This window comes from Dromiciops gliroides, chromosome 4 (genome assembly GCF_019393635.1).
Source record: "Dromiciops gliroides isolate mDroGli1 chromosome 4, mDroGli1.pri, whole genome shotgun sequence".
NCBI lineage: Eukaryota > Metazoa > Chordata > Mammalia > Microbiotheria > Microbiotheriidae > Dromiciops > Dromiciops gliroides.
This window is the reverse complement of record NC_057864.1, coordinates 463107333-463135168: the sequence shown is the minus strand read 5'-3', so window position 1 is coordinate 463135168 and position 27836 is coordinate 463107333. Positions and strand designations below refer to the sequence as shown.

At 43.2% G+C, this 27836-nt stretch overlaps 1 protein-coding gene across 1 annotated transcript; it reads left to right on the top strand.

Annotated features, from left to right (window-relative positions):
• The first annotated feature begins 6252 nt into the window (after nt 1–6252).
• On the top strand, nt 6253–26940 carry NUFIP2 (nuclear FMR1 interacting protein 2). Its single transcript, XM_044001057.1, has 4 exons — nt 6253–6721; nt 10691–12412; nt 23271–23303; nt 25533–26940. The coding sequence occupies exons 1-4, from the start codon at nt 6364–6366 to the stop codon at nt 25583–25585; spliced, it is 2166 nt and encodes a 721-aa protein (XP_043856992.1). The 5' UTR covers nt 6253–6363; the 3' UTR covers nt 25586–26940.
• Nucleotides 26941–27836: the final 896 nt, after the last annotated feature.

The window sequence follows — 27836 nt, the reverse complement described above, 5'->3', positions numbered from 1 at the left end:
TTTTTGTTATTTTTTCTCAACTGATTATTTGATCAAACTCTTTAAAGCATTTCCCTGGCAAACTGTTTGCCATGGCAAGTGTAAATTGATTCTAGAAGTATTATTTTTGATAAGCATATTCCAAAAAAAAAAAAAAAAAGAGGGGAACATTTGTAAAAGTTTTCTTTGAGATTGTGTTGTGCTTTAACTTGTATTTAAATATGTTCAGATTTTTCAAAAAAGTAATTGTATACTAAGTTAAAAAAAAGGGGTATTATTTGAAATTGTTGCATAATTATATATTGTGTTCTGAGTCAAGATGTATTCACATTTTTTGCAATCATTTATTATCCTCAATTTTTAAATCCATATGAGACTTGGATTATGGGAACTTATCATTTAAGACACTAATTACCTTTATTCTGAGTTATCAGATGCCAGTTGGCCAAGGTGCCATCCAATCACAAGAGGAATACATGCAAGAGCAGACACTGAACTGTCACATGAGGGGAGACATGCATGAAGTCAAGGTATGGCCGAGAGAACGGCTTTTGACAAATGTTGAGGTTGGATTCTCTTGGTTTAATATTTTATTTTATTTTTCCCCACAATATTGTACAGATGGCTGGAAGTATTCATCCCACCCATCTCACTTCTACACCTGGCTTCTATGCTCCCTCCTATATGCCTGATGCCATGGACATCTTAATCCCATGGATCTGATTAAGTCTGACTCAGTTTCCTCCAATATGTTCGGTGGCATGGACGTATATTCCATCCACCTATTTTAAGCCTGGCATACTGTATGGGCAGTATATATTGCTCAAGTGTGGGAATGCTCATATCCCATCATTTCTCTGTTCTTTTATGGTAACCCCCATAATTATCTCAGGTGTCATGATAAATACAGTGTTGAATTTGGCCTTGACACCTGTTACCAATTATATTAGATTTTCTAATTTCTCATAATGGCATGAGGATAATTAGGCAGATGATGCAAAAAGTGATGAAACAAAGATAAAAATTATTTTTAAAAATTAATATCGCAGCAATTGTCTTCTCAATTACCCTCCATAAAGGGGGACTATAATAATAATATAATTGTAAAGAATGGTTCAATTTTTGTTTTATTATATGTTTCATGTGTAACAACTAAGATTATGAATTCCCTTAGACATGTTTTTGAGAACTTTCATTGTTTGATTTGATTATTGACAAAGCTATTTTAAAGTTGTGTTAAGCTCGATTTTGTAGGAAATTTTCCTGGCTGATTACCAGCATCCACACATCAACCCCTGAAAAGACTTCCATTCCACGACTACACCTAGAGGACATCTGAGAAAAGACTTTCAGAGATTTTAAATGAACAGTTTTGATTTGTTGTTGTTATTGGTTTTTTCTCTTTCTGTTATAATATACACCATCTGTAACATGTATTCTCTGCAGAGGCCCTCCCTTTGCAAGACTAATGTCAAAGCGTCGGTTCATGAGGACAAAAAATCGCCCCTCTGGACAAAACTTTCCTCTCTTCCTTTTCTATATTGTTGTTCACATATTATTAGTTAGCAATAGTTATTATATTGTTTTTACTGTTCCGTCAAGGAAACATTTTGTTTCTTGAGGAACAACAGGGGGGACTGTAACGATTGGAATGACGCCACCTGCTGGATACTTACTGTAGAAGAGTTCTGCCCATGAAGCGAAGGTCTTTGAGGGCAAGACCAGGAGTCTTTTCTTTGGCGGGGAGGAAGTGACGCAGACTAGTGGGAGGAGGAAGGAAGAGACTGGCGCTGACTCTGGGTCTTTTTCCTGAGGACGCTGGCGGAGAAGGGAGCTAGAAATGTGCTCTCCCTTTAATAGATAGGAATCTAGGCCTTTCTCTCTCTCTTTACCAAATTCTTATTCTCCTTAATAAATGCTTAAAAGTCTAACTCTTGCTAAAGCTTGTAATTGATTGGCGACCACTCATTAGATATTTTAGACAGACTAGCAAGAATTTTAGCCCTTAACAATATGTACAATCACATTAAACATATTCCCACATCAGTCATGTTGTGAAAGAAGAATCAGAACAAAAGGGAAAAACCTCAAAAAAGTAAAAAACAAAAAAACCCAAAAAAACCCCAAACAAACAAAAAACTAAAAAACAAACAAAAAGAGTAGAAACAGTATGGTGCCATCTGCATTCAGATAAGGGAAACTCAGTTTGACAGAATTCTTGGATTTAGAAGTTGGTGGGTCATGATTTGTGCCCCTGGAAAATACTGTTTGTTAGTTAAATCCCATACAACATTGTCACTTGAACAAGCTCCATGTAGGCTGCATTAGCTTTTTATTCCTGACAAGATGATACTCAAAAGGCCAAATACCTGAAAGCTTTCCTATCCAGAAAGCCACCTGATTCTGCTTGCTGAAAGACCAACCTGAGCTCTCCTTATCTCCATCTGGTCCTTCCAAAAGTCTTTTTGAAGTTTGTGTCTCCGGGCAAAAATTCTGAAATCTGATAGAAAAAAAAAATGAAAAAATATTTTTTATCTGTAATAAAATGAAGCATTAGATGTTTCACACTGGAGATTCTATGATTTCGGGGTGCTCCGTGACTTGATTGCTTTGGATTATGAAGTTGGAATCACCATAGGAGGTAGGTCTGATTTCCAAACAAATACATTTGGATGAGGCTGTTTGTTTGGGTTTTTCCAGATTATAATTGGTATAAAGTGATAGTTAATTATTACAGCTATAAAACTGGACACTGGAGAGGCAGCTAGGTGGTGCAGTGGATAAAGCACTGGCCCTGGATTCAGGAGGACCTGAGTTCAAATCCAGCCTCAGACGCTTGACACTCTGTGACCCTGGACAAGTCACTTAACTCTCATTGCCCCCCCCCAAAAAAAAACCCCAAAACCAAAACTGGACCCTGAATTGCCAACTCCTCTGGTGTTATGTGATTTCACAATGAAGAAAACAAGCCCTGGGATGAAAGATTATTACTCTCAGAGCATTAGAGCTAAGAGGGACCCCACAGACCATCACTTTATAGATGAGGAAACAAAGGCCCTCAGAGGGGAAATGATTTTGCTGAACACAAGAGGCATTTCTCATTAAATGTGGCAGTTTCTCCTATGTCTTTTAAGACTGAATCACAGAATATAAATGCAAGGCAAAGGATGTGTGAAAAATTATTTTAATTTTATAACTAAGAAATCTTAAGGTACATTTTTGGAGTCATAGAACTTGCGTGCATTTTGAAAGATTTCATGAAATATTAGAACCATCTTTGCTAACACTGAAGTAATAAGTACTTTTTCTTAGCAAAGCAGTCATCCTCTTCTCTCCTAATTTTGTTGAGATCACTAATGAACTGCAATTCTTTTCAAGTTTAGGAGTAACACAAGATGATTTGTCTAAGGCAACAGACAAGAAACAGCAAGAGAGAGAAAAAAAGTGCTACACTTCATCCTTGGTCTCCAGGAAGGAGAAAAAGGTTTTGCTTTAAAAATGTGTGTGTGTGTGTGTGTTAAGCAGGAAATCTCAATTTCTCTTTTTAGTGTGCTATACTGCTTGCCAGATTTTAGAAACCTCAAGGTAAATTAACATCTGAAAGCTATACTCATCTATTAATAAAACTGTTTTTAAGTATTGGAGAGGAACTCTAAGTGAAAAATTTTTTTTAACCTCTTAAATCAAGATAGGAGAATACAGATCCAGGAAAAAGCTGGTGGCTTTGAGCTCACTGGGGTAGTTGGAGTCACAGTATTTCAGATGCCCTTTAATAATGCATGGGGCTCCAATTTTAATAAAGAAATCACAGAAGTCAAAATGATTGGCAGTTCGGACAGAAGAGAGAGCGCATGGCAGGCTAGGGTATCGAAGGAATCAGTTTGGAGTTTCTTGAGTTAGGTCAATGCTGTTTTACTAACTTGTTAGAATATCAAATTCCACCCCCTTTCCCCACTTTTTTTTTTCCTTCTAAAAGAGCAGCAACCAGACATGACATCATTATCAGTTGAACATTCTTCATTTATAGACAGCTTCAGGGCAAAGTATATTAAGTGGGGGGAATATATTTATTTTAATTATTTTGGGGAGCCAAGAATATAGAGTTATTCTTATAAGAGACATTGCTCTTTCCTTCAAGACAATTCTCAAACAGGGCAGATTTTAGATATACCTAATAATTAGTTACTTATCTATTATGAGTGAAAAGTAAAGAAAGGCCATCAATTTCCTGACCTCATAGAAGTGTATCATTGGTCAAATCATATATTTAATAAATTCAAAAGAACTCTGCTGAGCACTGGACCTAGAATCAGGGGGACCTGGGTTCAAATCTATGCTCAGACATTTACTAGCTCTATATGACACTGGGTAAATCAGTTAACTTTTCTGTGGCTCACTTTCTTCATCTGTAAAGTCAGGATAGTAATGGCACCTATCTCCCAAGGTTGTTGTGAGGATAAAATGAGGTATTTGTCAAGCCCACCTTCAAGGGCTCTATAAACGTTATCATTCCTTAGTTGTAACACATATTGAACAAAATGGGAAAGATTGACCCTCTTTCTAAGTGGATGGGCCTTAGAAATAAATTACTGAATGTTTTTGTTGTAATGGAACTTGGCCGGAAAATGTCCTATGTATTACAAATGTCAAGTAACCTTGATCTGAAATTACTTCAGAAGAACCCAGGAACAGTAGAACAAACAAACTTCTAAGTATGTAGTCTAACAAGTGGCTTTTTTATCTTGGGTACTGCATGTTGAAAAAGGCCAGATAAGTAAGCAGGGGAGAGCAGACTCTCTCTCCTCAAGCCCAGGTAACTTATTGTGAGATAATGGAGGCTTTGGAGGTACGGAAAAGGAGGCAACAGAAGGGAGTTCCAGGGCTTTCCCAAAGCCCCCAGGGAAGTAACATGAAAGCAGAAGGTAGAACTCAAGGAATTCTAGTGTCTCAGCCATGAGTCAAAGGAATGAACAGCAGCGGTATTATAACCCCAAACACTAAATCTGCTTCTCTTTCTCCATCAGTGGACAGGGAATGTGAGGTAACACTACTTCAGGGGAGATCACTGGTTCGTGTGTTATCTTGTGTGGGGACAGCAGCTTTACACATGGTTATTTTTTTTAATTATTTACACAAGATCCCAACGCCCTGGCTTTAGAGTATCCTTTTGGTTCCCTTCTGTTAATTTCAAAACGACCAGCCTGTAAACAAAAACTTGTTGCTTTCTGACCTGAGACCAACTTTTAACTTAATCCTGCAGAGAACTCATAAAAGGGAATTACAGTACTGACATCACATTTGCTTTTATAATCACAAGTTGTTATGTAATAAACACGGGATTATTTTGACACTATAGGACCAACCACAATCCTCTTATTTAACCCTAATTTTTTTTTAAGGGTGACAAGCAAAGATCGCAGAAATTGACCAAGGAGGGTCTACCCGCGCCTCTTTATTTTCCCTCCTCGGCCCACCCGCCAGGCCCCCGCTGGCAAGCCCCCCCCCCCCAGCCTCCGGCCAGGCCCCTAGATTTCCTTGGACAGACACCCCCCCCACCCGCTTCTCCCCCCTCCCCCCCCCCCAATCTCGCTCTCCCTTGGCCTCCGGAGGCTCCCGCAGAGAGACTTTCTGGTAAAGTTTGCGGGGTCGGCTAGGGGGCTTCTTGGCCGCCCCCGGCTCTTGTGGGGAAGGTCTCGCGCCCTCAGGGTGCGGAGCCGGGGCGCGGCACGTGCCCTGAGGGCGGAAGGAGGCCGGGACCCCCAGCAGCCCGCGGGCTCCGGAAACACTGGCATTTTTAAAACCAACTGGTGGTGGGGTTTCGGGTGCTCGCCCTTCCGCCAACCCCGTGCGGAGGGAGGGTCCCGGGCTCGCCGTCCCGGGCTCGCCGTCCCGGGGCGGCCAGGCCAGGAGAGAGGTGAGGCCGGGCGGGCAGCCCCGGAGGGGACAGGCAGCTCCGCCGCGGCGGCGGCGGCCCGTGGAATCTGCCGCTCCGGACGCGAGCTAGCTGGAGGGGGCGGCGTGTGGAAAGTGCTGTTGGCGGACCGCGCCGAGCCCCGGGCCGAGGCAGCGACGGCGGAGAGAGCCATAGTGCTGACGTTGGAGGCCCAGCCCTGTGAGGTTGCGCCGGGTAAGTGGCGCTCAGCCGGGGAGGGCCCGCCGAAAGGGCGGGGCAAGGGGCGGGGCGGCACGGGGGGCGGGGCCTGTGGGCCGGGCCGGGCCGCTGATTGCTGGAGGGCAGCTGCCAATCTTTCAGAATCCCCCAGTCAGCCGGTGCCCTGGCGAGAGCCACTCAGATGTACGGTGTGTGCCCGGAGAGCAGCCCGAGACGGTCTGGAGACGGTGCAGCAGCCCGCAGCCCCAGCCAGGGAGTCCCCGCCGCTTTCAATGGAGGAGAAGCCCGGCCAGCCCCAGCCTCAGCCCCAGCCGCCGCCGCAGTCCCAGCAGCCGCCCCAGCACAGCAGCAGCAGCAGCAGCAGCAGCCACCACTACCCGCACCACCACCCCCAGCAGCAGCAGCCGCCCCAGGCAGCGCCGCCGCCGCCGCACCACCACCACCACCATTATTACTACTACAACCACAACCACAATCACCACCACCACCACCAGCAGCACCACCAGCCGCCGCACCAGTACCTGCAGCACGGGCCCGACGGCACCAGCCCCAAGGCCCAGCCCAAGCCGCTGAGACATGAGCCCAAGCACGCCCTGCAGCCGCACCAGGAAGCGCCCAGGAAGAAAACAGGTCCGGGAGCGCGGGGGGTGCGGGGGGCGCCGGGGCCGGGAAGGTGCTCGGGGTCACGGGGCTCGGGGACACCCTCCCGCGCCGCTCCTCCCGCCCCTGCTTCCGCCCGGCGGCCGGCGTGACCTTCCCGGGCCCCCGCCCCGCGGGGCCCGGCGCGGCCCGCCCGCTGCCCTTGCACGCGGGCCTGGAGCGGCCGGGCCGGGCCGAGGCCTCCCCTCCCCCGCGGCCGCCGGCGCCACCCGGCTCCGGCCCCGGCCCACCTGTGGACCCGGCGGGGCTGAGCCCGGCGCGGCCGGGGCCGAGGCCAGGGCGCCGAGGCCGGGCTGCCCCTCTCCTGCGCCTGCCCCGCCCGCTCCTCGCCCCGCCCGCCCTCTCCCCTCGCTGTCCGGGCCGGGGCCGGGGCCGGAGCCGGCGCGGCTGGAATGTTCTCCGCTCGTCGCGGGGCCGCTTCCTGTCCGCCATGTTGGGAGCCGATTCCTGTCACAGGCCCCGGGGCCCCGCGGGGGGGGGGTTGCCGGGGAGGGGGGCCGCGAGCCCGGCGCGTGCCCCGCCCCCCCTCCCCCAGCCCCCGGCCCGGCTCGGCCGCGGCCTAGCCCGGCCTCGGTGACCCGGCGGCGGCGGCTCCCGCGGCCGAGGGGCGGGGGCGGTTGGGGGTCGGGCCACGCGGGGAGCGGCGGCCGTGCGGCCTCCTGCCCGGCCCGGCTCCGCCCGCGGCGTGTCCCGCGGCCTCCCTCCGGGCAGGCTGGCCCCTCTCCTCCCCAGGCGCCCGCTCGCCTGGGGCGGTGGTTGGCGGGGCCGGCGGGAGGGGGAGGTAAGCCAGGCCGGCGGCCCGGGAGGGGCGGTGGCCGCGGGGTGGGGGGGAGACCGGCCACGCCACTCCACGCTGCGAGTGTTCGCGCCGCGGGCCGGGCCTGAGCCGCCCGCCTCCCCCCTGCCGGCTGTTAGACCACCGGTGTTGGCGTCGAGAGCAGAGCGTGGGGCCGTGGCCGAGTCCCCCTGGGCGGGGACCGGTGTGACCCTCTTCTTCCTCCTCCCCCACCCCCACCCCCGTCGGCCTGCGCTGTGAAGTTGTTGGTCCCCAGCGTGTTGGCCGCGTGGGAGGGGAGGCCCTGGCCTTTTTCCCAAGGAAAGCAGTTTTGGGGCGTTATTTTCTTAACCCCCAAAATCCTGACCAGAGCTTCTTATGATGAATTTGGGGGTGTATTACATTAAGGGGTGGAGGGGAGGCCTTTCGGTTCAAAATCCCTGAACCCCCAAAGCATGGTCTCCAATGTTGGTTGTAGGTCTTGGGGGGTGGGGGGAAAGGGCGGGAGGCAACTTTTTGAGGATGTTTGAACCAAAAGTCACATTTGCCACCTCTAACAGCTCCTCTGGCGACAGGAAGAGCCCCGAGGAGGCTCGGCAAGTCCGGGGTTGGGTGTGGGGGGAGCTTTATGTGCATAACAATGAATGGGCTGGGTTTTCATGGCTAGTACTTTGGGGGCTTTTTAATTCTGAAGGTCGGAGGCAGAGGAGCTGCTAAGTATTGGTACTCCTCTCCTCATCTCTTTGGGAACAACCGATGAGAGAGAGCTCCTTAAGACCACTTAGAGAAACTGGCCGTGTTTTTGCCAGTCAGGGATCTTAAAAGGTCGGCGTGTGGCCCAAAGTCTCCGATCTGGCCCCGGAGGCCAGCTCGTGCTAGGACAGATCCCCATCGATCCCGTCCCTCTTTGGACTGTCCTGGGGAGATAGAAATAAGTTTATGTCCTCAGGTGGCATTTCTGGCCGGCCGGGCAGCAGTAGCTGGCCTCTGATTGTTGGGGACTCGAGGAGGGGTTAGCCGTTCTCGGGGGGTGTGCCCCCGCTACATGCAAGCCCGGCTTGAACAAAGTCCACGTTGCCTGGCTTGGCAGTAGGGCTCCCCGTGAAACTTTGCAAGGTGGTGCTTGCCCCCCAAACCCTGAGGATCAACAGTTCTTATGCAACTGTCCAGTAGAGGGAGCAGGAGCGAGGGACTGGGAGGAAATACTGAAATACTGGATCCAAAAGCCACAGTCCTTTTCCAGAACCGAATAGAACTTAAGTCCGTTTTAAAATGGAGTTTTGTTTTAACACATATTAGCCCTCCAAAAGAGCCTAGCAATGACTTATTGTTCAGACTTAATGTTCAGCTATTTGTTGTCATTTAGTTTAACTTTTAAGGGTTTTTTAAGTCTTTTTAGCATTCTGGGTCTTGGCATAAGAAAAATTGTAAATAGTCATACAATTTAGGTAAATTGTTGTTGGGCATATATAGATTTGTCTTCTGAATTTCAGTGATATTTTACTTTATTTAGGTGCATAATTGTTTTTGACAGGTTCATTCTGTTTCATAAGGCAATCATGTCAGATGTTAGAAACAGTTATGGTATCTTTGGGCCAATTTGATATGAAACAAAAGGCAAAGAGTTAGAGGATTACAATCCTCCTTCTATTTTAGGTTTGATTATGGATTCATCTCTTTAGGTCTCTTCTTGTGTAAAAGAACCAGATCTCTCGTTGGATGGGTTGCAATTCCAAGCCCCCTTCTAGCTTTTAAGTCCAGTTAGATTCTCTCCTAGGAGAAATCAAATGTTTTGACCTTTGCCTGGCTTACCATGGATTGTGTTTTTCTTTGTCCCTTCATTTTGAGGTGCACATGATCTATTGATTACTTTTGATTGATATGAAAAAGTACAAACCTTTGTTTAAGACTCCCTTTGCATGGTGAGTTTTGTAAAGTTTTTGTCCTTGGTTCAGAATTGCACAAGACTAGAGCAGTTACAGCTGTTGAACATCTGAGTACTTCTGATTTGAAGTCTTTCAAAGTTTGCATGCCAATTAAAAAAAAAACCACATAAATATTTGAAACCTAGAAACAAAGTTTCACTTAAGCAGCAAAACGTTTTTTTATGAGATGAGATGATTTTTTTTTCTTAGAAAGCTGGACCCAGAGGAACCTTGTTTGCCCTTTGCGGATTTTTCAAGAAGCAGGAATGTACCAGTAGAAATCATTTCATTTAAGAAGTTTTTGATCCAATTTGGCCATGAATTCTTAGGATCCTCTATAGATAGGGAACTGGAAGGGTAGACCTTCAGTTCAAGCCTTCACCCAAAGCCATTTTTAGGGGAGTGGTACCTTTTCAATGACCCTTTTTGGAAGCTATTTTTAAAAAATCAAATAGCATTCTCAAAGTTGGTATTTAAGGATGGTTATTAAGAGTTCTGTGTTAGAAAGATTGAAGGATCAAAACTTTATACTCATCTTCTGAAGAGCTCCCCCATTTCCTACCTTCTACTACCATCTTGCCCTTCCATGGTGCAGAGGTTGAGTGCAGTAAAGGCCTCTTGTGGAGGTTTTTTTCTTTGTGGCCTTTTGTTTCTTCACATTATATATGCCCTTAAATTGATTTTTAAACAAGATTTCTTGGTCTCTTTCTCTGGTCTACATTGAAAGGTAGCAGAACTTCAGTGGTGTGATCTCAGCATGTTACCACTATTCTTCTTCCTACAGAGTTTGAAGAATGGATGATTGTTCCAAATTCCATGGTCATTTGGTGATCTCAGGAAACACCTAAAGTTAGCTAGCTATTGGAACCCTTTCATTAGATCTGAGTACCAACTTAGAACAGTTCTGTGTAATCAAGCTTTCATCTTAGACTCGACAGTGGACAGTTCCTGGTTTCATTACATTGACTATTCTAGTTTTTAGATGTCTTGTCCTTGATAGAAGTTGAGGGTTTGCAGAATTGCTCTTTTGTTTTCATCTCTGAAGCCCAGTTTCTCCTGTCAGAAGAGTTCCATAAAGGGTATTGAGGTATTTGAAAGAAGGGTCAAATAGTTCGTAAATGATAAGTTACGTAGAAGACAGAATTAGGGGCATCATTTCACAGAAAATTGGAGTGAAAATTTAGGGTTACCACATAGATGTTATTGCATTCAGAATAACTTTTTTTTCTGTCTTCCTAGGCTATGGTGAACTAAATGGTAATGCTGGAGAAAGAGAAATATTAAAGAGCTTGGGCTCTGATGAAGCCACCAACCCGATTTCGAGGGTCCTCAATGGCAACCAGCAAGCTATAGACACTAATTTAAATCCGAAGCAGACTGTGAAAACCAGTACCTTTGGGAAAGCAGGAATTAAAACCAAGAATTTCATTCAGAAAAACAGTATGGACAAAAAGAATGAGAAGTCTTATGAAAGTAAGCCCAGAGACAACCAATCTGTAGACAAGGCCGATTCAGTATCTATTCCAAATGGTGTTGTAACAAATAATTCTGGTTATATCACTAATGGCTATGTAGGCAGAGGGGCCGATAATGATGGCAGCGGCTCGGAGAGTGGCTACACCACTCCTAAGAAACGGAAAGCCAGACGCAACAGTGCCAAGGGCTGCGAGAACCTGAATTTAGTGCAAGATAAAATAATGCAGCCGGAGTCCAGTGCCCCGAACTTCAAGCAGCAGGGACTTGACAATTTCAAACCTGATTATAGTGAGCAAAAGGGAAACAGAGGTGATGGGTCTAAGCCCATTTGGAAGTACGAAGCTGGGGCTGGAGGAGCAGGTCGTGGGAAACCTGGAGTTGGGGACATGCAGCGGAAAAACTCTGATGCCAAGCCTGGTGGAAGCAGCAAAAAGTTCGATGATCGACCCAAAATCAAGCATGCCACACCTGTTGCCTCCAAAGAGGATTCGTGGACCCTATTTAAACCTCCCCCAGTTTTTCCAGTGGACAATAGCAGTGCTAAAATCGTTCCTAAAATAAGTTATGCAAGCAAAGTTAAAGAGAACCTCAACAAAGCAGCTCAGAGCCCTTCGGTGTCTCCCTTGTCATTATCATCTTCACCGTCTGCTGGGGAAACTCAGGCCCAAACCTCAAGTCGACTGTCCCAAGTCCCCATGTCTGCTATGAAGTCAGTTACTTCCGCCAACTTTTCTAATGGTCCTGTTTTGGCAGGGACTGAGGGAAGTCTGTATTCTCCAGGGAATCAGCCACTGCTCACCACTGCTGCTAGTACTGTAACCCCCACCTCTTCTGGGACTGAGACCATGCTCCAGGACATGAGCATAACTTCAGCAGCCGTTGAACAAATTAAGCCTAGCCTTTTTATCTACCCTTCAAATATGCAAACTGTGCTTTTGGCTGCAGCACAGGTGGATCTGCCCTCTCAGGCAGATCAGCAAAACCTGGGGGATATCTTCCAGAATCAGTGGGGGTTATCGTTTATAAACGAGCCTAGTGCTGGTCCTGAGACTGTTATTGGGAAATCAGCAGATCACAAAGTGATGGAAGTGACATTTCAAGGGGAATATCCTGCCACTTTGGTTTCACAGGGTGCTGAAATAATTCCCTCAGGAACCGAGCATCCTGTGTTTCCCAAGGCTTATGAGTTGGATAAACGGACTAGTCCTCAGGTTCTGGGTGGCATTCTAAGGCCTGGGACTGCTGGTGAGGCTGGAGCCTTAACCTTGGAGCCCAACCTCACAGGTGACCTGCAGAAAGCAGACATCAGTAGTCAAGGTGCACTAGTGTTTCTCTCAAAGGACTACGAGATAGAAAATCCTCTGGCCTCTCCTACGAACACTTTGTTAGCCTCCGCCAAAGAACAGAGGTACCAGAGAGGCCTAGAAAGGAAAGATAGCTGGGGTTCTTTTGACCTGAGGGCTGCTATTATATATCACACTAAAGGTAACTCATTTGTATAATATCTTGCTTTTATTTGTGAATTTAAGATTTTCTGATTCTAATGTATAGCAAATAGGAAGCCACCTTCTTGGGTTCTTGGCATAAAGCAAATTTTTTTTAAGTTTAGGGATGCTTTTTTCCATTAAACAACTAATGTCCTAAAGAGCATGCTGCCTGCTAGAGTCTTGGATCAAAAGCATAGTGGGATAGGTAAGCCTTTTATGTCAGCATGTGTGGGATGCTTTGATAGTGCATATGTCGGAGAGAATTGAAAGGCTAATAGAATATTTTCCCAACCTTGCCGGGGCACAGATGTTGCTCAGTCATTTTTTAGTCATGTCCAACTCTTCCATGACTTCTCTTGGGGTTTTCTTGACAGAGATGCTGGAGTGGTCTGCTGTTTCCTTCTCCAGCTCATTTTACAGATGAGGAAACTTGAGGCAAGCAGGGTGAAGTGACTTGCCCCAGGGTCACACAGCTAGTAAGTGGTGTCTGAGAGCAGATTTGAATTCAGGTCTCCCTGACTGGAAGGTGCTCTCTTCCTGGGGGTCAGATGCCTTTCCCTGAATTTGTTTACAATTTTGAGTCTCTGAAATAAAATGGTTAAGACTTATTCTACTTTTCTCCTCCCCCCTCCTAAAATGTACAGATAATAATATCTTTTATTATAGACCCCTGAAATTTTCATCTGGCCTACTTAATTAGAAACCTTTAGCTGATATCTTTTTAGACATATTAGATAGACTAAAGAATTAAAAGGAAAACTGGGAGAATAACTAGTTCAATGAGTCCCCAGCTCTACATTTTAAGAAATTGTTTTCTGTCTCATTTTTGCACAATTTTCTGCATGATTTTACTCTATGTAATGTCCACTTCTTTGAATCAGTTTTGAACCCCAAAGATGTTTTAACCAATTCCACAGATTAGTGACAGGAGAGTTACTGGTGTTGAGAAAGGGTCTAGAGCATCATAGGGACTTGGAGAGAGACTGGAGATTGGGTCACCCTTTCTTTGCCTAAAATGGTAGGCCAGTTTACTGCTACACTTAACTTGGGGCTCTTCTATGAGGAAAGCAGGTCTGGTCCCAGGCCAGGCAGGTGAAATCTAGACCTTGCAAGTTGACTGATTGGACTGCCTTAGAACTTTGGGTATTTGGGGTTAGAGGTCACAGGACATAACAGCCTAATTCAAATACATTTTGTCGAAGTCGACATTGGGAGGTTCTTCTGGTGCGTAAGTGGCATTATTTACCAGAAGCCTGTCCCAAACTGTTGGGAGTCTGGGGCTTCTTATCCACAATCTAGAAGAAGGCTGCCCCATATCTGTCAGTAGCCTATTAGAAGAAGGGGTTGGGATGGAAGAGAGGGTGGAATTCTGGAGAAAGTTTAGAACCAGAACTGGCAGAATTAACTGTCCTCTTCCTCCACTGAGCGAGCCATCATGGAAGTTAAATAATAAGAAATAGGACGGGCATGTGATTGACCTAACCTGGACAGAAGAAAAGGGCCCACTTGATAGAGCAATTCAGCATTTAAGAACAAGAAATTTATTTTTTAAACTGTTGAATAATACGTTAGTGCTGTGGCACCCATACTGATTACTAATGCCAGTACGTGGTTCACTGCTGCAAAAGAGATTGGGCGTGTCATCTTCAGCATTTATGAGATATCCTCGGAGACCTTTAATTAAGGGATGCCTGTAATGTTCTTCAGAAAGCAGTAACAGATGAATTAAAAGTGATGTCATGTTGGGTTTTGATTCTCTAAGGGCTTAGATTGCATTTTGATCTGGGGTTAGATGTTCCATGCAGCAGGTTTGTGAGTTTCATACTGTTGTGGATTTATATAGGACTGACTGGGGTGCAGTCTGTCTAGGGGACACTGAAAGGAACAAGTTCACAGTGAAGAGGATTTTGATGCATTGACTTTTGGGATACTCTCCTAAGAAGGCTCTTCTGACATTTTAATTAGCTGCATCCTCTGAGGTGGTGCTAGGCTCAGTATGGCTTTATACTGGAAATAGCCAAAAAGCATTCGAAGTTGAATTTGACAACTAAGAATGGTCATGGTGATGAGTTCTTGGTCAGTACTGAAAAGTAATTTGACTTTTTTGTTTGTTTGACTGAGCTTGTAAATTAATTTAGCATCTAGACTCAGGCAGATGACTGGCCACCGTGCATATGTACAAATTCCACTAGTTAAGTATAGCATTGTTGTTTTATTATTAATTACTTCTATTGCCGCCTGCCAGCATCAAGGTGTAAATTAGCACAATATTTGGCTCCTACCCTCTTCATGCCTTCTTTCCATATCTCCTGGCCCTTAACCCCAATCCTCATTCCATCCTCCTCACTTAAACAGCTTTCCCTGTCCATTCTGTTATTCCACCTCCCCTGCATTTTTGTGGGACTCAGCTCCCCGGTGTACACCTCATCCTGGTCCTATGGCTCTCAGTTGTAACCTTTCTCTCTCCAGTACCCAACACTAGCAAAAGAAGGGAAATAACATGAGCTGTTTTTATTCATTCCATAAATATTGTGCTGTGTGGTGTCTTTGGGCATTGTAGGGTATGGAAATGAATCCTGAAGCTCTGCTACTGGCTTGTAAGCTTCATGAGGCCCGCCATCTTCCCCCAGATCCTCACCTGGTTCTGTCCATTCTGAATAAGTGCTTGAAATATAGGTAGTCATGGTTCCAGGTTTGATAGATGACTTGAGGGGAAAAACCAGCAGCAGCTGCTGTGGTAGGTGCTAGAAAGCAAAGGCCAAGAAGATGGAGCAGGCCATCTTCCCCTCTAGGAGCTTAGGTAAAGTACTTGGAGCATTGAGAGAAGGCGTCTGTGATTTTTGTCAGGTGGTCCTGAGGTATGGAGCAGGCGCCTGGCCTTGTGTAGACTGTTCAGGTGCATTTTCAAATTCCCTTTCATGCTGGCAGCCTCACAGCTCAACGAAGTTAGGTTGTTTCTGATCTTTCCTTATTGGCATAGGTCTGCAAAGTTGGTTGTACATTTCACTCAATGTTTGCCCCTAGGTTTTTAGATTTGCTATTTTGAGTGTCATCAAGACTTTTCCATCTTTTATAGTTCCCTTCAATTTGTCAAATTGTTTTACACTAAAATTCTTTCAATCACTTGCATGATATGAAAGAAAACTTTGACTAGATATTTTTCACCCCCTTTTTTTTGTGACTTGCCTAGGGTCACACAGCTAGTGTCAAGTGTCTTGAGGCCGGATTTAAAGTCAGGTCCTCCTGAATCCAGGGCCAATGCTTTATCCATTGTGCCATCTAGCTGCCCCCTCACCATTTTCTTTGAAGTAGAATCTCCTTGTAGTTTTCCTTGAGTATTCTTTGCAGGACCAATTAGAAAAGAGGAGGGAAGAAAGGGAGTTGTCATTCATTAAGTAAAAGTTTCTTGTTTTGGGAAACTCACATTATCAAGTGGGTAGAGTAATTCTGAGTAATAATTCTTAAAATACCTATGAAAGATATTTTGGGAGTATAATAGCAAATGAAGGCAGAACCATCTCGTGTCTCCTGAAGTACAGGGTTTCCACTGAGTTTCTGAGCGCTGCTCCCAGTTGACTTTGAGATGGACCAGACATTTGTATTCCCATTGTGGGGGGAGGATAGGAGGTGGAGCAGGCTCTATAGTTATGAAACATGAACAAACTGAAAAAAAGAGTATAAAGTATTACCTAAAGACTACATTAAGCAGTGTGCTGTTTTGGCTAGCATGTTGTAGAAAAGAAGGAAAATTCTGGGAATTGATAATATAGATAAAGGATGTGAGTGTCCCAGTGTTTGTCAGTGTTCAGAGTTTTGTGTCTTGTCGTTTCTTTTTGGTTTCTCCATAGAGCGTTGATTTGTCCTTTTCCAACTGTCTCCTTTCACATGTTCACTTAAAATGTTGGGACCACTGAGCAGTCCTCACAGATGAGACAGAGCAAGGAAGCTAGATTGGACAAGGCAGCTTACTACTATGGTCTTCTTGGCTCTTGTAGACTTGGTGTGGAAAATGGAAGGAAAATTTTCTTTTTTCTTCCATTTTTGTTCTTTCAGGCTTTGTAGTCTAAAAATTGACATTGTGCTAGGTATTGATGGTTGTTGAATTGTTTTTGAAGGAAATTAATCATTGAATTGTTTTGCTGTGTCTTTTTTTGTCCTCAAGAAGCCATTCAAAATTATTTAGGGGCTCCTTTTTTATTCTACCAAGCTCTGGGACAATGTCATCTTTTAGTATTAAAGCTGAAAATCAATTTCTTGTCTTTAGTATGGCCCTCACAAGTTTATAGCTCTGTCTTGGGGAGAATTGAGACTTCATATCTTGAATCACCGCTTTTACTTGGCACTTTGCACTGTTTGTGTCCGTGAGGCAATTGGGGTTAAGTGACTTGCTGAGGGTCACACAGCTAGTAAGTGTTAAGTGTCTGAGGCCGAATTTGAACTCAGGTTCTCCTTAATACAGGGCCAGTGCTCTATCCACTGTGCCACCTAGCTGCCCCAGCTCTTTGCACTGTTGACCCTCCCTTCTTTGGGGCTTATGGATAGTAAATTGGAAAGTCTGCTGGTGACAGTTAATGTTAGTTCTGAATAAATCCCAAAGCAGTTGTCTTTACTGTATACAGATTGGTTTAATTAAGTTATTATGCAAGTTACAGGCATGAATGTGTTTTGACCACCACCCCCCACCCCCAAGTTGACCAACATTTGTGTCAAGTGTCATTGTGCAGTGAGAGTGTTTTGTAAGTGAATTTCAGGTTTTGGAGACTTGGCCCTGTAAGCACCAGTATTTTTCTTTCAACCATTAAATAATGCCCTGAATATTATTTAACCTTTTCTTGATAACTAAAAGTCAACAGTAGGCAACTGAAATATATAAAGCTGCCTCCAAACTAAGTGACTACTACCTGCGATTCTTCATGAATTTTCTGTCTGTTTTTTGTAGTTTTTATGTCTACTCCCACACTGACAAGGTTTTTGACTTCTTCCTGCTGTCAGACTCCTATAATTTGTCAGGCAAGTTTGTTCCTTGCGATCTTTTGAGGACTAGGAAACCTGACAACTATTAAGGAACTGTTAGAATTGCTTAAAATAAACATAATAGGTTTCTTAACTATTGTTGAGTTTGTGGGATAAATGAATTCTTAAAGTGTAGCTAAGCCAGCTTCCCTGAAATTTTCTTGGGAGTACCTTATTTATTGTGTATTCGTCTGATTAATATAAACTGGAAAATGTAGCAGCTACTTTGTGGCAGACTGCTTTTCTGCCTACCTGGATTATGGCCACACTGTGGTCTTAATCCTGTGGACACAAGGAATGTGGATTATTGGAAGTTGGCGAACTACTTCCTTCAGGGAGATAGAAAGTGAAAGATGGGTCTACTGGTGCAGACAGCAGAGTTTCCTTTAATTCAACCAATATTTAGCATAGCTCTGTGAAGGGCATTATTACAGAAGCAAAGGCTCAGTCTTCAAAGACCTTGCGTTCTACTGAGGCACTTTAAGTTTTCTTTCAACAGTAAGGAGGAGAGCAGTCACGGGATCACATTTCAAATTACTGGAGTCAGGATTAATGAGAACTAATTTAAAGTATAAATCCTTGAGGGATCGACATCAGCCCAGAAATTAAAGGGGCCAATGTGAGAGGATGCAATTCTTTCCCATTACTACTGTATCAATGGTGGTGGTCCTTTTAAATGTAGGAAAGCTATTTAAGCACGACAGTACTTGATTTAGTTGTTCAAGGAGGCTAGTACTACAGAGATAACCCATTTAGCCATTGAATTTATTTCCCTTAATAGTACATAAAGAGAGGGGGGAACAAGGACTGCCACCTTCCAACTCAAGCCTCCCCTGCAAAAATCCCCTTTTTCTTTTTGAAGACGTAATTGTTTACTCTAGTAATGAAGGCTAATTGGGAAATAGTTAACTGTTCTTCAAGCATTCAAGCAAAATTGGTTTATGATAACCACTTCACATGATTAAGTAGTATACAGTTTCTAGAAGTGACTTAATGGGCACGCAGCTATAGGTTAATACATGGAACTGTAAATTGCAACTGGTCTGAGAGTAGCACTTGGAAGTTGTTTTTTTTGTTTGTTTGTTTTTGGTGGGAATTTGTTGACTTGTCCAAAGTCACACAGCTAATAAGTGTCAAGTGTCTGAGGTCGGATTTGAACTCAGGTCATCCTGAATCCAGGTGCTTTATCCACTGCGCCACCTAGCTGCCCCCGGGAAGAATTTTTAAGCTGCTGATAGAGAAGGAGAGAGGGGGCTTTCATTAATTAGTGTCTTATTTCACTTAATACTGATTTATTGCTTGGCTAAAAGTTGGACTGGCACTGAGTTAATTTCTTAGCTGGAGGCTGTCAAATCTGGGACCTTCATTAGTATTCCAGAATGCAAATTATAGGCCACCCTTGCTTTCTTACTGGCGATTTAATTGCATGTAGGCAGGTTTAGCTGGCCCGTACTTTGAGGTCTTTTTCCTCAGAACACATAGAAGGAAAATCCTCGTTTTGACTAAGTCTCAAGGCTCAAATCTTGCCATAGTTGAATTGTTTGTTATATGTTAGGAGAAATCTGTCTGCAGGATGTTTTGATTATTGAAAGGTGGAAGATAGGCTATCTACACATGACACCGCTTCTAAACACCCAGATAGCTTTTTGTGATGGTCTTGTTTTGGTGAGTGGTTTGGAAGTTTAGGAATTTTTTGTCTTTCTGCTTTGGGGGGTAGTTGAAGCATGAGAAAGGTTAAAGAATGGCTTTATAGGGCTAACCTGAAGAGAAAAGATTGGCTAACAGTGCCACCCCCGGTACCACCCCACAGGTATAGTATTCTGCTTTAAGCAAAACTTGGACGCACCAAAATCAAGTGGGAAAAAAAGACAAATTTAGACTATAAAACTAACCCCTTTCAGGGACACATTTTTACTGCAGAAAGTGAGGGCGACATGGTCTGGAATCAGAGGAATGGTTGGTTGTACAGGATAATATCTTGTGGTTGAATTGTGGTCAACTAGAGCTATCTCTTGGCCTGTAACTATTGGCTATCCCCTGGCATAAAGAAATACACAAGTACCAATTAAGTTAATGAAGAGGATGCCCAGCAAAACTTTGTCAGAAGTTTTATCCAAGGGCACAACCTATCTGGGTAGTGTGTTGCTTAGATCATAGGGCTCCTTTCCAAGTGAGGCATTCACCTGGTGATTGGTTGCTTTTGCCTCTCTGGGAATGGTTCTCTGCCGAGAGCCAGAAGTCACATGTAGTCTCAGCATCTTGACTTCTAGTTTTGACTAATTTTTTAATTCTCAGTAATATGGGGTCTTTCACCATGTCACAGCCTGGACCTACCCTGTACTTGTGGCAGGGCCCTAAGCTTCTTTGGGGGCTTTGGCCAACCTTTCTTCCCTGTCATTTTTCCCAGAAGATTTGTTGACTAGAATATTGCTATGACGCTATTTATTGAAGTGCATTTCAGTTAAGGTACTAGTGTTTGGATCTTAGGGATAAAAGACAAAAATGAAATGTCTCTTCCATTGGGGGTGGGGTACAATTTGCATCACATACATAGATAAGCAAATGAAGTAACTTCAGCAGGGCAGGGTTCAGAGAATCGGGAAAGGGAATCTAAGAGATAGAGGTGGTGGCTGGGAACATCTGTAAAGATAGATGGGAGCCAGATTGTGAAAAGCTTTAAATGTCTGGCTAAAGAATTTGTATTTTAACTTATAGGCAGTAGGGAGTCAGTCAAGATTTAATAATTTGGAGGATGGGAGCCTCAGAGCCTGCTCTGAGGGCCTGAAAGTAGGGCAGCATGGTGACTGCCAAGTGGAAAAAGAGGGTCTATCTATGAGATTGAGGTAGAATTGGCAATTGGTTGGCTATGGGCATGAAAGAAAGGGAGGAAGGAAAATAAAAAATTGGCTCTAGGGCTTTGAGTTTGAGATGTCAGTGGGATTATGCGAGTAAAAATGTCTAACATCTTTTGGTAATGCCAATGATAGGACATTAAAGTTCAGGAGAGAGATTAGGACTGGATGTATAAAGTGGCAATCCTCTACAGAGATCATTGAACCCATGGAATCTTATGATCATTAATTAGAGTAACCAGTGAAAACAAAGGAAAAGCCTTTGGATTTGGCTATTGAGATTCTTAAGAGATAATATTGGAGAAAGCAGTTTCAAAGTGATAGGGATAAGAAACAGATTGCAAAGGGGTTAAGGAGTGTGAGAGGTAAAGAAGTGGATGCATTGATTTGTTGGTAACTCTTTCTAGGAGTTTGGTTATGAAAGAGAAGAGAGAAGATAACTTCATGGCTGAATCAAGTGAAGGTTTTTTTTTTTAAAGGATGGGGCAAGTGAGAGGTTGTTGTTGGCTTTGGCAGGGAGGACTGTTTGAATAAGCTTAGTCAAAAATCTTCACTGGGATGTGATTTTTAAAATTCGTTTTGTTTTGTTTTTTAGTGAGGCAATTGGGGTTAAGTGACTTGCCCAGGGTCACACAGCTAGTAAGTGTTCAGTGTCTGAGGCTGGATTTGAAGTCAGGTCCTCCTGAATCCAGGGCTGGTGTTCTATCCACTGTGCCACCTAGCCGCCCCGATTTTTAAAATTTGTTATTCATATATAACATTCTTTAGAATTTTTGAGTTCCGAATTTTCTAAAAAGGCAAGAAAAATAAAGTGAAAAAAATTATATTTCAATCGCACTCAAAGTTGATCACTTATCTCTGGAGGTGTGGATAGTATTTTTCTTTATGAGCCTTTTGGAATTGTCTTGGACCATTTGTATTGATCAGAGTAACTCTTTTGAAGTTAATTATCATTACAATATTGCTATTCATTCTGCATCAGTTCATATAAGTCTTTTCAGGTTTTACCAACACTCCCACTCCTCATTTCTTGGAAAAAATTATTACATGGAATACTATTATGTTTTAAGAAATGATTATCTGGATAATCTCACATCTGAGTTTTGTTTTGCGGTCTAGGCATTCTGTATTGTGAAATGATGTAGTTCCTCTTAATGGATTCTGCTTTTCTTCTTTGGTTGTAATTCCTTATAAAACTTATGAAATGCTATGAAATTTTAGTGCAGATAAACCCTCTGTCCTACCTTGAATGTGCTTGGTGTATCTAATTAGGACCAGTATATTGTTTTGAAGCCAATTGATGTTGATTTGCTGGCTAGAGCTTTTCATGAAATCTCTCCTAGAAAAAAGTCATTGCATTCTACAGAGGGAGAGGAAACTCTTCATCTGACAGCACCAACTTCTGGCTTAATTGTTAAATTCTTCTTCTTCTGTCCTCAGCAGCTGGAAAGTGTTTTACAATTTAATTTGTAGCATTTTCCCTCGAATTAATCTTGTAGAGGACTTCCTTTCATGCCTAACCTCACTCTAAAATTCTGTGAAAGTAAATCCATGGCGTATAAAGATATTAAATTACCCTGTATTTAATAAACACCTGTCCACTGACACTGGGCCCTCAAAGATTAAACACATCATTTTAGAGAACAGGTTATTAGGAAGTGGAGAGTGTCACTGATGGTGAAATGCTTGCCTATGAGCATAGTCCATGTTAAGAAAAACACAGCCCTGCTGTGAAACAGCTCCGGTATGATTAGTGTGCCGCCCCTCTCTGGCCTGCTCGTTTACCAGGTAGACTTGTTTTTCTATTGATGAGCTAGGGCGCTTAATACCACTCATTATTTCTAACAGGCCTAAGCACGATCATTCCAAACAACTTGCTCCTCAGACTTAAAAAATTAGATAATAGAGCGCATCTGATTAAAGAGAAAGTTACCTTTTCTGTTAATTTTTTTGGATGTCTTTTGTTTTTCCATCATTGATTTCTGAAAATTCCACCCAAACCTCCCCTACCCCCAAGTCTTAAATATTGGGGGCAGAAGGATGGTTTCATTAAAACCAAGCCAAACCTTAAGCTCACCTGGCAATTATAGTGTGTGTGGTATCCATCCCATGGCTTCCTGCTTCTTGCAAAGAAAGCAGAGAGGTGTGTTTTCTCAACTCTTACTGGGGCCAAGTGTAGTCATTCTAAATTGCACACTGGTCGTCGTTGTCCTTGTCGTTGTCGTCGTCCTTGTCGTCGTCGTCGTTGGGGGGGGGGTATTCCATGGGGAGGGTGGTTTTTTTGGTTCTACTTCACTCAAGTTGTAACTTTATCATAGAAACAATTGGTCATCTTAATTCTTTTCTATCAGATATTTGTTTTAGAAGACTGACTTCTTTGATAGCCTCAGAGTAATTCTCAAATGGCTGTTGGATCCGTTATTCCTTAACAGTGAATTTATTTCAGATGATCCATGGTGTGTTCTGTTCTTGTACTGTATATTGTGTTGCTGGGCTAACAAATACCTGGGGGTTTTCAGTGATGAACTGTGACAGCCAACCTGATCATAGACAGCATGCTTCACCAGATCCTGAATAAAACAAGAAAAAAAAAAGATCTGTTCCAGTAGTTTAATAAATAGCTGCTTCCTAAAATCAACCCTTGCAAGTTCCATGTTAGAGTATTAGGACACCCCCCCCCCCCCCAAGATACTTCCCGGGTTCCAGGGCCAGTACTTGTGCTTCACAGAGCTTTTGACAGGCTAAATCTTTTTTTTTTTTTTTGGTGAGGCAATTGGGGTTAAGTGACTTGCCCAGGGTCACACAGCTAGTACTTGTTAAGTGTCTGAGGCCAGATTTGGACTCAGGTCCTCCTGAATCCAGGGCCGGTGCTCTATCCACTGTGCCATCCAGCTGCCCCTTGACAGGCTAAATCTTAACAATAAAATCACAAAGTATTGCTGTTCTGAATCATGGGAGCATTCACTAATACCTTTTTTCTTGTTTTTTCAGAAATGGAATCTATTTGGAATTTGCAGAAGCAAGGTAAGTACTGAGGATTATGTAGAATGGAAATGACTAATACCAACAGCATTGGCGATGGGCTACCTGCCACTGTCCTCTAGGGGCCTCCCAGATCTTGGTGCTGTGTCACTGATCCTCCTCTAGGAGGGCAGCATTGGGAGTGAGGGGTGTGGCTACTTGTGGATCCAAGAAAACAGAAGAGGGAGGACCCTAACCCTCAGTAATTGAAGTTTGTAGTACTAGAAAGTATTAGCAAAACCTTATTTTATCTCTTAACTTCAGACCAATTAAAGAATCAAGGGGCACAATCAACGATTGCTTTCCCCAACATTTTCTTCCTACTCTTGCATGTCTGTGAGAAGAAATACTAAGTACTGAAATATCCAAAAAGTTGGGCCGGAGGGTTGAAGTCTCTCTATAGTCAGCAAACTTAGATGGTTAGTACTTGAATGAAAACTTGGAATAACATGTTGTTTTTAAATCAATCTAGTTTTTCTTCTTGGGCCCTGAAACTTTAAAATCTAACAAATTCAATATAATGCAAATGTAACATTTTACTTTTGTGTGCCTTCTTCCCAAATGTTAATGAACTGTGAATATCTTGAAAGTAAAGTTTAATTTATGAGAATCCATGTCACATCCAAACTCATTGACAAATAAATTGAGTATTCATGTACCTTTTGGTTAGCATTGACTATGTTTTAGGCTAAAATAATATTGGAGACATTCTAAGAACAATGTCTAAAATACCTACAGTTAGACATTGGAAAAGACTTTCTTCCTCATTGATAGGTGAGGCAGCCAAGCTCCATAGGTGTTCAATGATTTCTCCAATGGCATCTTCCTCAGGGGTGACGGAATAAGGACTAAAATCCAAGTAGCCTGGCAGCCCAGGCTCTCCCTAGAAAACCAGGGCTTAGTAATGTTGGTGTCCATTGAAGGTTTAGGTGTGGGATGGTTGGTAGGTTTGTTTTGTTTTGGTTTTGTTTTGGTGAGGCAATTGGGGTTAAGTGACTTGCCCAGGGTCACACAGCTAGTAAGTGTCTGAAGCCGGATTTGAATTCAGGTCCTCCTGACTCCAGGGCCAGTGCTCTATTCACTGTGCCACCTAGCTGCCCCTGTTTGGTTGTGTTTTTTTTTTAAGCACACAAAAGTAAAATGTTACATTTGCATATTTTTAAAGTTGTTTTAATAGCCTTAATCTCCTTGGTGCCACTACCCAGGTACCCAGTATTGGAAAAAAGCCTCCCCTGCTCCCTTCCTACTAACTTGTATAGCCAGATTGCTACAAAATCTCTTATCTTCAACATTCCCTTTTTTCTCCTCTTCTCCATTAGATGATAGTGAACCGAGGTTAGAAGGTCCTCTCTGTGATCATTTATCTTCATTTGTATTGTTACTGTTGGCCCCCCCAATTAAGTTGGATATGAAGCTACGCTATTACAGATCTTTTTCTTAGAAGCACAAAGTTTCTGTTACCTTAAGTGGGTGCTAATTTTCCTTGCAATGGAGCCAGATCTATTTATTTTGCCAGGTGGTATGGGGACACTGGTTTAATTGGAAAAGGCTTTATATTATAACTCATGAACTTCAAGTTTTCTTCTCCCTGACCCCTAGACTTAGATCCAACTCTTGGGTCTGGAAAGGAATGTGGGTTCTTACAGGAACATTTTCATCTTTATCATCTGTTAGGCATGTGTGATAAGTGTGCCGTGCCCCGTGCTTATATTCTGAAGCTCCGATACATTTCCAAAGTAGCAATTCATATAAGATAAGAAAATTGGGGCTTGCATGGTTCCTCAGAAAGTAAGGCTCTGCAAAAATGGGAGCAGCAGCTTTCAAATATAATCTAAAAGATTAGATCCTGTATCTAGAACAAGCTTGCCTGAGGTTGGGCCAAGTATATGTACACTGTACACTTAGGATTTTTTTATGTTGCCATGGATTAAGAGGGAATGGAAACAATATATGATTTAAAAGAACTAAAAGTTCTGCAAAACTTCTCTTTAAATCCATATGTATATGTATCTGTATATTTTGGTGTAGGGTTCACTTGTAATCATAGCCACAGTGATCAGATTAAACTTAATTTGCACTGATCTATGTGGAACTCAGAGAAAATCAGTGATATGTCATAGATTGGGATAGTTAGATATGAGAATTTTCAGCAGCAATTAAGTGTCAGGGTGTTTCTTTTCTTTAGGGGAGTCATGTTTGAAGTGTCATTTCACCTTTTTTTCCCTCCCACAGATCCCCAAAGGATAATCACTTATGATGAAGCCATGGATAGTCCAGATCAATGAAGGCAGCGGAACAGACAGACAGATGGGCTGGCTGCCTGTTTGTCACCTTTCTGCAGCATTAGAGCCGCTTATGGGGGACACAAGGCTTTGATGCTCCTTCTTAGATCTTCAGTGCAGCAGAGGAACCATAAGTAGAATCACAGGATAATATATACAAATATATATATAGTTATTTAAAAAAAAAAAAAGAGGCAACTGAAAGTAATTAGACTTCTTAAGGAATCAGAAAATTTATTTCAAGAGACTACACATGGTTATTTAATCTCCGGTACTGAGTAGATTTTTTTTTCTTTTGTTAGTTTTTGTTTTGTTTTAAAAGAGTGAATGCAAGTGATTAATGAATACAGACTCAATACACAAGCGTGGTCCCAAAGTTCTTGCTGTCATCAGCTTGGGCAACACATGACCCACTGGAGAGGAGGCAATTCCTGTCATGTGACTAGTGATGTGCTCATCACAGGGAACCCAGAATGATTCAACATTTCCCCGCTCCTTCAGTCTTTTTGTTTTACTTTGAACCCTGCGAGAATGCTGGATAGAAACGCCTTGAAGTCTGCAGGGTGGCCTTTTCCAGAAAATGGTGTGCATGTCTTGCCCGGAGTAAAACAGCCTGTGGGGTGCTGGGGAAATGGTCATCTTTGGGGGTTGGGAGGGGGGTAGAAATCCTACAATTCTGGAGTGGTGGGTGGTGCACAGTTGACTTGGCTTCGGTGCCACATTGGACTTGTATGGCCGAAGAATTCATAGGAATGTCATTGGAAGACGAGTTGCAGAACAAGTGATTGGTTTAGTTATTTAACATACAAAAAGACTGTTCCCACATTTTTATCTAACTGTAAGTGGGAGCAAAAACATACCCTGCTTTTCAACTGTAGGTGCTCCAGACTTGCTCTGTCTCACTAACACTACATGTGCTGGGGGTTTTCCTTGTTTTTCATCAAAAATCTTAAGAAAAAAACATGTTTATGTTCCTTTTCTGCAGACTCCTTACCCCTTCATTTTTTTTTCTTGAATCATTTAAAAAAAGAAAAAGGGAAAAAAGCCTATGAAAACCAAAATGTTTCTGTATTTGTTTCTAGCCAGTGAGGAATAAACCCTGCCCCTGGAGGGTACACCCCTTTTCTATTTTCCTGCAATCTGTGTACTTCTGAGCTATTTGCTTCTAATTATCTCTCTATTAAGTATATTTTATTACTAGAGCAAACATTTTTAAAGGAATGGAATGTGAAAATCTGGGAAGATCTTTATGTCAGAGAGAAGCATATAATAAGCCCTAGCTCACAGCCATCCTGTGCATTGCAGCTTGTGTGTAGCACGCTAAAATGGTTTGTGCTTTTTTTGGTTTTGCCTAGGTTTGGGGGGTGGGAGTGGGGTGGGGGGAGGGATGCAAAATCAAGGGTCTCCAGTATAAGATCAACCAGATGTTAGTGGCAAAATAAATTCTCTGGCCTGTTGCACCATCACAGGTACCAGAATTAAACAAAAAAAAAAAGGCACCCACACCTAAAATACAGGTTAAATAGCTGGGCATTTAGAGGTGGAAAGGTATTAGATTGGCTCTCGTGGGGCATTAGGGGATAAAGTAACTTGTCTTGCTGAACCCCTTTTGTTTGGGTGTGTCCAGTGTTTGGAGATTGTAGCATGGATGGGTTGTCTGGTTTGTTAATTATTTAAAGCTTTTATTAAGGTAGTTCCTGAAAGAGGCTGTTGGATTCAACAGAGGAGAGAGAAACTAAATTATCTTTAAAAGTCTGCTGGTTTCTGCCCTGCTTAGATTTTAAAAGTATAAGCATGGATTGCCAACTCCATTTTATGTAAACAAGCTTTTTATACATAATATATATAGATATATATATTAAAAAAATAACTTATTGTATCAGTCCAGGTTCAGAAACTTGTGGTTGGCCAGTTCCAGAATAGTTTCATTTCACCTGTAAACTGTATCACCTTTACAAATGTTGTAATTTTCAAATGTATAATATGTTTACAGATGTGCCCTGCATCTAGTCTGCCTGTGTTCCTATTTTAATTCTGTTGAGTCTCCTGCCTGCTTGCCAAAAGCTAGGATGCTTCAGGCTCCTGTACAATTCCGAGCAGAGGCATCCTTGAGCTTTAAAGCATTGAACAAACTGGAAAATGCAGCATAATAACTGAGGTGGAAGAAGTCTGTGTTTGTGTTTTTTTTTTTAATAAAATTTCTTAAAAGTTAAAAAAAAAAAGTCAAAACATTACAAGGTTGCTTTAAAAAAAA